This window comes from Argentina anserina, chromosome 1, assembly GCF_933775445.1.
Source record: "Argentina anserina chromosome 1, drPotAnse1.1, whole genome shotgun sequence".
In the NCBI taxonomy this organism is placed as follows: Eukaryota; Viridiplantae; Streptophyta; class Magnoliopsida; order Rosales; family Rosaceae; genus Argentina; species Argentina anserina.
In genome coordinates this window covers 5,501,244-5,512,471 of record NC_065872.1, presented here as the reverse complement: position 1 = coordinate 5,512,471, position 11,228 = coordinate 5,501,244, and the positions used below count along the sequence as shown (strand labels likewise).

Genomic DNA, 11,228 nt, shown 5'->3' with positions numbered 1-11,228 from the left:
CACTAAATCGTATACCGCTTTATAATGTTTTCTTTTCTCTTTACTATAATAACAATCACTACTCGTATTTGGAACGATCGTACCATTTTATTTGATCACAGTATTTGGGCCTGTACAGTATTTAAGCAAGAAAAACGTGGCAATCAAAAAATAAGTTCAGAAATAATTACTCACTCTTAATCAGACATGCCTTTGTTGCACGTACTAATGCACTTAAAAGGCCAAACACAGAATACAGGAAGACCGTATATACCAGTCAGTTTGTCACTTTTCAATTTCTAATTACAGGGCCAACTTTGTTTCTATGCCATACCCTATGTAATAACCCGATTTTTCAGAACGATGTTTGGTTTGTTTAATTTCTATTAAGTTGTGAAATTCATTAAAATGAAATTTGGATTGCTTGCGACATTACGAAACTCGAACGGAAACGTTTCGAAACGTTTAGTTAGAAAAAAATGTTACGTTTCCGCAACGTATATATCGACTTTTATTCCGTCGCTCGGTTGCAAAAACTTCCTTCACGAAAATTGTAGAGCTCGTCGATACGAGTTCGTGGACGCGTTACGAGTTTGAATCGGAAATCGTACGTGAAAGTTATTAACGTCGGAAGTTAGTTTCCGATTTTGGAAACGAGTATAAAAAGGACTTTTTTCTGATTAGGGTTTCCATTTCTGGAAACCCCACTCTCTCTCCTCTCCCCGCCTCCCTGGGTTCTCTCTCTCCCCGATTCGCTCTCTCTCTAAAAAAAAACCCAGCTCCGGCGATCTCATTCTCCGCCCGTTCGTGTCGCACACCGCCGGCCTAGGAAGCTTCGCACGGACGTCCGCAGCAACCCTCGAGCTCACCGCACCTCCCCGCGCCGGCGTGAGTCTCTCTGCTCCAACCCGAGGTCTGTAAGTTCCTTCGCCGATGTCGTGCTTCAATCTGACGATCTCCGGTGACTTCAAGGCGTGGAATAGGTAAGGGTGAGTTGAATTGATTGATTGTGTGGTTGTTTGGTGTGATTTTTGTTGGAATTGGATGGATTTGGTGCAGATCAGGGGAGGAGGAAGTGAGGGGGGATACCGCCGTCTTAGGCGGCGCGTATGAGGGCGTGGAGGGGTCTAGGGGCGGCGTGAGGCCGTGGGGAGGAAGAGGGGGAAGAAAGCAGGGATTTTGGGGCGGCGGTGGCGTGCTACGCGCCGGCCTTAGGCTCGGCGCGTGTGTCTCACGCGCTGTCACAGTAAGTGGCGCGTGAGTGCCACGCGCGGCCTGCCGGAGGTGGCGCGTTGGTGCGGCGGCGCGTGAACAAGGTTTCCGAATGGTAATTTTGTAATTTATTTTTACGTGCGGTAAATGTAAAAATGATTTACGTACGGTAAATGTAAATTTATTTTTACATACGATAAATGTAAATTTTTTTTATATAAGGTAAATGTAAATATAAATTACTTTTAATAAATGTAAAAAGTAATTTCAGAAGAGTAAATCAGTAATTAATATTTATTGAGAGAGTATTTACATTTGAATAGTATTCGTACGTACAGAAATACGTAAACAGTATGTACTCGTACATGAATACGTAATGGATGTGTATTTGTACAGTAATACATGAATAGTAAATATATGAATAGTATACAGTGAATAGTACTTAGTGAACAGTTAATTCGTAAAACCAGAAATTACTGAACAGTAACAGATTATTACTATTTCGACATTTAAAAGTTTACGAAACGTTTCTAAATTTTTTTCTTATGTTTTCAAGTTGATCAATAAATCAAGAAAATGAATTATCTTCGGAAATTGTGGAATTACGCTCGAGTTGATAAGGTGAGTAAAATCTCACATATTTACGAATCTACCATTGCAGAGATTCAAGATTTTGCAAGAGTTTTAAATATTGAAATACGACATGTATATGATATAGTGGAATATATATATATATATATATATATATATATATTTGTATAAATGGTAAATAAGTACATATATATATATATATAGTTTGCTATATTATATACTGTTATGAATTCATTGTGAATATGATCACAGTGGTGATGAGAATTATATATTGAGCATGTGATGCGATTTGTACAAATAATGAGTAGATTATTGTACGTGGTTTTAACGTTAAGAATTGTTAAAACGTTTTGTCTTTGGACGTGTTTATGAAATATGACATGTATATAATAAAGTGGATTATATATATATATATTGTATAAATGGTAAATAGGTACATATATATATATATAGTTTGCTATATTATATACTGTTAGGATTTCGTTTGTGAATATGATCACAGTGGTGATGAGAATTATATATTGAGCATGTTGATGCGATTTGTACAAATAATGAGTAGATTATTGTACGTGTTTATGTCTTCGGACCAGTCTTCGGACATGGTTGGTATGTCGGAACCTAGCCTTTGGCCGGACGAAAGTTACGATACAGTTAAAGCTATAGTCTGTCTGCCGGAGTACTGCATGTGAGGTAACATATGGGTTATCGGCTCATGAGTACTCATATTTTTGGACGTTGGCTACCGAAGAGGTTGCCCAATGTCGGACGTTGGGTAGCGAGGAAGTTGCCCAATGCCGACGGTGTACTACTTGAGGGGTAACAGAGGTGTACCAGCGCTCATTAGTACCCGTATTATAAATGCATTTGGGTAAACAGAGGGGATTGCCCAATTTCTCATGAGTACTTTCATTTTTATATTTTTGGGACAACCAGATGGGCCGTCCATTGACTCATGAGTGCATTTATATTTGTTGATTTGTGGATTGTCGTATATATTGATATGCGAATTATATTTGTTTTATTTTACTCATACGAGCTGTAAAGTTTATCGGGTTTGTGTTTACAATACCGGTGCACCAATTCGATAGTGTAGGGGATACTACTGCAGGTGTCGATTAGTGGGAATCGAAGGACAACTCTGGGGACTCGAAGTCGTTCATTATCCTGCTTGTGGTGAGGTTTCTATTGTGGATTTGTGTGAGGACTTGTGAGGATTTATTTGTGGGTTTTGTGAGAGATTGTGAGGATTATTACATTTCCATTTTTATGTATATTGAATTATAAATTTGGTTTGTAATAATTCGTTTGTCTGAGTTGTATTGAGAACTCAGTAATGAACGGCTGTGGCATTTAAAATGATTTCGATTCATTGAGATTGTTTTAGTGTTTCACGACTTTCAAATTTTGAGTTTTTATGTTTAAAATTTTGGGATCGTTACACCTCGATCGTGAACGACGCGAATGATTCTCGATTACCACATAAAATTAAACTACAAATCCAGAAGACATGCGACTGTTGCAAGGATAGTAAACCCTATAAGGTCACGATCGAAATACTCCCACTAACTATTTAACTAGTTTAAGTGTATCTATCTAGTTAGTTACGACTTATATCCATCTCCATGCCTAGCTTCTTATAGCAGCAAGAATCCCGAGCCAAGTATAGCCTAGTTTGTTTGCTTACAAAAGCTAGTTAGATGTGTGCGTATATCATCTTTCTTTATCAGGGCCAACGTACGTATAGCTAGGTTTTCTGCGCGTATAGGTCAAATTTTCCAATTATTTTTCTGAGATACTATATTTTGCCATGATATTTAAAGATTAGTTAAATTTTATGGATCGATATTCGGAATATTAACATCACGTAACATACGAATATTAATATTTTGCCATATTGATGTACTCAACTTTGAGTTATTAAAATCTTTGATATACGATCACGAGTTTAGCTCATGAAATAGATCGATCAAATATTAACATCACGTAACATACGATCAAGAGTTCACTAATTACGTCGCATGCATTACGTACTGCAAGTGATCACCTTGATCATATATATCGACCACATATCACATTTTCTGTTGTCAACAGAGATCGAATAATAGCGAATGAGATCCCAACCACATAAATATCGATGTGCCTCAATGTTGTTGTTAAAACTTAAAAGTATGGGTGGACATAAACCGAATTAAACAAGTAAAACCGACCGAATCGAACCGAATTGAAAATATGGTCCGGATAACCGAATCGAAGAGATGTAGTTTAAAAAATGAAGAAAACCGAACCGAAACCGGTTTAAACGGTTTAAAAATGGTTTACGTGATCAAACCAACCGATTTAAAACCGAACAGACCGAATTTAATTTAATGATTTAAAAATAATAAATAATGGGTATTAGTACAAAACATAACATAGAAGGTTGTCTAGCGCAGTTGGTAGAGCGCATGGTTGTTATATTCTAGATCAGGAGTTTGAATCTCAACATTGATATTTGATGTTTTATTGAAAATATCTATCAAAATGAGAATAAATATAATATTTACATAGTTATTAATGAGAAGTGTGTGTGATGTAGTGATTTGTGGTATCATCTTTGGATAGAAGTTCGAGTCTCACCTCTTGAAAAATTAAAAAATTACAATGAGGTGTGAACCGAAATCGAACCAAATTTCGGTTAAACCGATTGTTTCGGTTCAGACTAATTCAATTCGGTGAATGGTTTAAGTTTCTAGAAAACCGATCAAAATGGTTCGGTTTCGGTTTGGACCAAAAACCGAGCCGAGCCAATATATGCCCAGCAAGTAGGCTCTTTGATCTTGGCCTAGCACTAATCGAAAAGGAAGCGGCACGAACAAGGGCAGATCCAGCCCTGGCTTGATTGGGAGGACTGGAGAATAGGTGAAAATGAAGCCCAGAAAAAAAAAACTCAACCCTCTATTAAAAATAATAATTAAAACATCACCACGGGTCTCTCTTTGTCTCTCACACTTTCGCGTCTTCTTCTTTCAATTTCTGAAGACTTTCTCATCTGCTTTTGCTGATATGCTCTTCAACATCTTCTTCTAATGATCTTCTCGAGTTCTCGTTTAAGCCTTCATGTCACCACTCACCACTCGCAATTGTCCGTCACCGTTCTCCACTTCCCCGCGCGCGTCGCTGAATCTCTGGACCAGTCCACAGGTTTAGCTCTTTTCCTCTAATCTCTTTCAAAATTGAATCAAATTTTAGCTTATGGAATGATTGATTTGATTTGGAATGATTTGAGATTTTGGGTATATGGGTTTGTTGGTTAAAGTATTGATATAGAATGATTGGGAATTTGGAATCGAAATTGGGTGTTAGTATGTACTGTCTGTTACAGAATGCTTGGTGATTATGATCAGAGATTGAGTATTTTATTTGCCTATTTGGAAATTAGAATCAAAGTAGTGAAGTTTATTAATTAACATCAGGCAAGATAGATACATAATGAAAGATAAAACAGAGGTGTGTAGAGATTAGTTTAAAACAGTTTCATTCTGATGACAAATATCGACATACCTAATATAAGCAGAGAAAAAATTTTGCGCTTCGCGCAAATAAAAAAAAAATTACGTTTCGCATAAAATTAACTCTAGTGACATTTCAATCATAGATTCGCCACCGAACACTAATATATATTCTATGGATCATTCCCGTGTCCGTGTGGTATGTTTTTTATAAGCTTCTCCATCGTGCATGTACGAGCTAAAAACTCCTGTCTCTGCTTCACTCGCTACTCCCCGTCTCCATATCCATCTGCACTTCCATTGTATTCAGAAACTGGTACTTCTAACACAGCTCAACTAATATTGTTACATCCAAATCATTTGCTTGAAAATAACCATATGTGTCTATATGTATATATAATTACCAACGGGATTTAATTTTTTATTACTGTACAGCTCTATATCTACCCTAGCTATACATATTGGTAGAAAAACCATAGAATTAGGATTCCATGTATATACTTCGTCGTTAAGAGGATGATGGACCACCAAGTCACGAACCATCCTATATTGTTTGCATGCGTGCAGGATGATGGGCCGGGTTTGCCTTAAATAAAGTAATGATGATTGATGAGTAATATTTATCCGCATCTATAATTAGCTGTGTGTACCTTATCAATTTGTATGTATAGCTACTCAGCTAGCTTTCGATGTATATCGGTAGTTTTCCCGATTATATGTCTAGTTTTTTCCTCACAATTTAAGTAAATGGTACAAACGTGGTCCTATATGCTAAATATGTAGTGTCTGTTAGGCTCATGATTATGGAGTCATCGATTAATTAGTAGCAATTAATTGATCGAACCAAAGATCGAGCCAAGAATTTGCCAATTTTAAAAAGCGTGATGATGAAGCTTCTTAAGATGAAGCAAATTTGTATATAGGTTGAAATGGGGAAACATATAATTTGGATCGATCTACACGAAATGGACTACAACATAATCATCCAAAGAACATCAGTGGAACACGTACATCATGTCTCCATGGACCATTATAGATTGTCAAACAGGTCTAAACCATCAACAATTTCAGTGCCCAAAGGAGTTTCTTGATCAGTTAGGGTTTCAACTCTGTTCATGAAAGTATCTTTGTCCCTTGCATTACTTTGTAGATGGTTCCATCGAAGATTCTGTTGGCAATGGTGTATTCCTTCCGTGCTTATTGTGTTCGTTGCTATTTGTTTTCTTTTATCAGGAGGACGTGGAAGAGAAGCTGTCAATCTAAACATTTCCAACTTCGCAGAACTGAAAACTGAGTCGAGCTGACCCATAACTAGACTGAATCAAAATGTTATGAACGGGCATGATAAAGCCACAACCATTTGGGCCAGTCTATGGCTAAAAGGCCTGTAGACGAGAGCAACCTTTCAATCTCTAGACCTCGAATATCAGGCTAATTACATGACCTTCAGGATTGAAGTTAAAATTAAAAAATTTGCACAATCAGAAAAGCATATCCTATACCAAAGTCAACTTAATCATATATCAAGATTTCCCATAAACACTCCAAAATCCACTTAATTAAGGCATAGAATTCTGGTAACAATATAATTATCCAACTTAAAAAAGCAGTTGGATTTTACAGTGTCCAAAGTAACCTGGATGTAATTCACCTACCCTTCTGAGCATGCACAGCAATCTTGGGAGCAATCTTCTCGCCGTGGACCTTGTGGGGCTGGAAGTTCAACTGCGCCAGCCTGACATCAAAAATGATACTCTGGAATTATTTACCTAATTTAATTAATATCAAGTTCCATATCTTTTTCATATAATAATTGGCAAGGAAAATAGAAAAATGTAGCAGGGAAAACGAGAGGAGAGAAGAGGAGGAAGAAGAAGAAGAAGAAGAAGAAGAAGAAGAAGAAGAAGAGGGTTGGTTGTAGGGGGGAGGTGACGATTATATAAACCAAGAAAAACGCGTTTGACCTGTCCTCGCCTCTCTTCGTAGACCTCGTCCACTCCTAGAGAGTTTCAGACTATTCCACACCCAACATACCCCGAGAAGAAGAAGAAAGCTTCTTCCTTTGTGTCCTATACCCTCTCAGAGTGTCCTTGGTTTTTCAGTTTATCAGGTTTCAGAAATCTAAAGCAATTCCGAAACACCCATCTGCGCTTGTTCTTGTGTTTGGTTTCGGGTTTGGTCTATTGACCTTCAGTCAAATATATCAGATTTTGGTCCGCCGTGCCGGCCATGGCGGACATAGTGAAGCAAATTCTAGCCAGGCCGATCCAGTTGGCGGACCAAGTGACCAAGGCGGCGGACGAGGCCAGCTCGTCGAAGCAGGACTGCCAGGAGTTGAAATCAAAGACCGAGAAGCTTGCGGGTCTGCTCCGGCAGGCTGCCAGGGCCAGCTCCGACCTGTACGAGCGCCCCACGCGTCGGATCATCGACGAGACCGAGCAGGTACTGGAGAAGGCTCTGTCCTTAGTCCTGAAATGCCGAGCCAACGGGATAATGATGCGGGTCTTCACCATTACCCCGACGGCGCAGTTCCGGAAAATGTCGTCGCAGCTCGAGAATTCGATCGGCGACGTGTCGTGGCTGCTCAGAGTCTCGGCTCCGGCGGATATTCGGGAAGATGGGTACTTGGGCCTGCCGCCCATCGCGGCCAACGAGCCCATTCTGGGCTTCATTTGGGAGCAGATCGCTATTCTCCACACCGGCTCCCTCGAAGACCGATCCGACGCGGCGGCGTCGCTGGTTACTTTAGCCAAGGATAATGACAGGTACGGGAAGCTGATTATTGAAGAAGGAGGAGTCGGGCCATTGTTGAAATTGATCAAGGAGGGCAAGGTTGAAGGCCAAGAGAACGCTGCAGAGGCTCTGGGGCTACTCGGCAGGGACCCAGAAAGCGTGGAGCACATGGTCATTGCCGGAGTTTGCTCTGTGTTTGCCAAGATTCTGAAGGAAGGGCCGATGAAAGTTCAGGCGATGGTGGCGAGAGCGGTGGCGGAGCTGGCAGGGCATTACCCGAAATGCCAGGATTTATTTGCGCAGCACAACACTATTCGACTGCTTGTGAGTCATCTTGCTTTCGAGACAGTTCAGGAGCATAGCAAGTATAGTGTGGCTTTCAATAAGGCGACATCGATTCATGCTGTTGTTGTGGCTACTAATAATTCGAATGTCAATCATAATCCGAAGAAGGCGAATGAGGATGAGGAGAAGCAGATTCCTCATCCTTTGGGGACTCGGCAGCCGAGTCATATGCACAATGTGGTTGCTACTACCATGGCAATGCAGGGAGGGACTAAGGCTCCTCTACAACCTATTAATGGCACAGCTAATGTGCCGACTCAAATCAATCATACCAAGAGCAATAGCAGCAACAATGTGAGTTATCATTTGTCCCATCATAATTCAGGAACAACCATTAAGGGGAGGGAATCGGAGGACCCTGCAACCAAGGCAAGTATGAAGGCCATGGCAGCACGAGCACTTGGACACCTAGCCAAGGGGAACTCGACCATTTGCCGTAGCATTACAGAATCAAGAGCACTCTTGTGTTTTGCTGTGCTATTAGAAAAGGGCCCTGAAGATGTGCAGAAGTATTCTGCCATGGCATTGATGGAGATTACAGGTGTGGCAGAGAAAGATGCCGAGTTGAGAAGATCAGCATTCAAGCCTAATTCCCCTGCCTGCAAGTCTGTCATTGATCAATTGCTAAAGATCATTGACAAGGCAGATTCAGACTCGGACCTCCTGATTCCCTGCATCAAAGCAGTTGGGAATTTGGCCAGGACATTTCGAGCAACAGAGACGAGGATCATTGGCCCATTGGTGTGCCTTCTCGACGAGCGAGAATCTGATGTTACCAGGGAAGCCTCCATTGCCCTCACAAAGTTTGCCTGTACAGAAAACTATCTTCACCTCGACCACTGCAAGGCAATAATAGACGCTGGAGGCGCCAAACACTTAATCCAGCTTGTGTACTTCGGGGAACAAATGGTACAGATTTCGGCTTTGGTTCTCATGTGCTACATTGCACTCCATGTACCAGACAGTGAAGAACTTGCCCAGGCTGAGGTGCTCACTGTGCTCGAATGGGCATCCAAGCAATCTTACATGACCCAAGATGAGACACTCGACACATTGTTACAGGAGGCCAAGAGTAGATTGGATCTTTACCAGTCCAGGGGCTCAAGGGGGTACCATGGATTCAATCACAAAACATAGTGATTCATTCTTTAGTTTCTGTTTTTACCTTCTCATGGAGTGTATATTCTTGTGTAACTTAGACCATCCGCAAATTAAAACCCTCTTTTTTTTGTTTTTCTTTTTGTTACTATTTTTGGATGGTTGGTGTTCACCAGAAAGTGAGTAACCCACTCCACCTCTTTCAGTATTTTCTTACCCAAAGAGAATATGAACTAATTTTTCCTGATTTCAGTTGTCTGAATTTGATTATCATGCAAGTACCTATAGGCTTTTACAATTTTTGAAAAAATGTGTTGGTAACCTGGCTTATAGCATAGCAAAGTGAGAAAAAATGATCAAGGGTCCTTGTCTGGTTAACAATCCCAAAACGTATCAACAATGTAAAGAAAATGCAGACTGCATCATGGGAGAAAATTTCAGCTCTCTGACCTTGAATTTTTTTACCACAACCCCAAAAACTGCATCTATTTTACTCAATACATCAATGGCAGAAAAAGAGAAGGCAAATATAAGTGGAACGAAGTCTGCAACATCCAAATCGATTCAAAAAAAAAAACTAAACAGACCCTTACTTGTTTGCACAGGAGCAACAACTAATCAGTTTTAACAGCAACAAAACAATTCGTACTAGCGAAGTTCAAATCAGTTTGGGAGAATATCATATCACTCATGATGGCCCATGATCCAATTATTCAGTAATGTAGGTATCAGTAAGGACAAGGTCATCAGGAATCTTATAAAAGCTGTAGCTCTTCTCTGGGAAAAAAGAGGAGTACTAGCTGATGACTATTTCCTCTCAACATAGCAGAATTACCAGAACTGGAATGAACGAAGAAAAAAAGCTACAAAGTTTTCAAGCCAAATTCTACATGCAATAATGAAACTAGAAAGTCAGTAAAGAAGCTATATCTGTGCATATTTACATTTCAATGTGAATCATTTAGAGAAGATGTAAAGTAACCAGGCCCTGGTTTGAATGGTCAATCAAATGCCACAGTGCATGTTGAAAGGTTCTTGAATAGATATGCAAACCATTTGAGTCACGTTCCAACTGGGCAACAAAGAAATGTAGGCCTACTTGTTTGTTTCCAAAACATTCCAACTAGTGAATGAACATTTAATATAATGATTAATACTATAGGAGCCCAAAGGCAATTTATGGACCCCCAGAGTGCTTATAAGTTTCATATAAAAAAAGTCTTCAACTTGTGCTTCATATAAGAAGTTGAAGTCATTGAAAAGGAATAAGAGAAAAAAAAAACTTGAAGTCAATGTTCAAGAACTCACCATTTTAGTGGCTAGGTAAGAGGAAAAAGTCTGAAAAACAAAGATCAACCTACGCCCGCTTGACCAAGCTGGAGACAATGAATAATCAATTTCCTTCTAACCTATTTTTCAGCTGTTTGCCTGTTTGAATGCACAACTAGAAAGAAGAATATTAGGGAACAATAAAGAAAATTGACCAGGCTAAAAAAAGTTCAATTTATTAGAGAGCAGAAAGAGTAAACCACATAAAATTGAAAAGAAGCTGCACAAGGTGAATTCATATTGCTGATCCCATGTGTTTTCTGTCATATTTTAAGATAGAAATTTGTAGTACATATCCTAATAATCCTAATAGTTGAATACTGGAAACCCAGGTTTCTTCCAATATATGCTTTCAGTTTTGATAAAATCCTCTGTCATCTATTACATATGTGACTTCCAGAGGTTCTTTTGTTCAGGGTTCCTACTCGAGGAGGCACCATCTGAAAACATAAT

At 39.6% G+C, this 11,228-nt stretch overlaps 1 protein-coding gene across 1 annotated transcript; it reads left to right on the top strand.

The window, feature by feature from the left end:
* The first annotated feature begins 7,155 nt into the window (after window positions 1-7,155).
* LOC126793455 (uncharacterized) lies at window positions 7,156-9,698 on the top strand. Its single transcript, XM_050519992.1, has one exon. It carries the CDS (start codon window positions 7,500-7,502, stop codon window positions 9,483-9,485), a length of 1,986 nt encoding a protein of 661 aa, XP_050375949.1. The 5' UTR covers window positions 7,156-7,499; the 3' UTR covers window positions 9,486-9,698.
* Window positions 9,699-11,228: the final 1,530 nt, after the last annotated feature.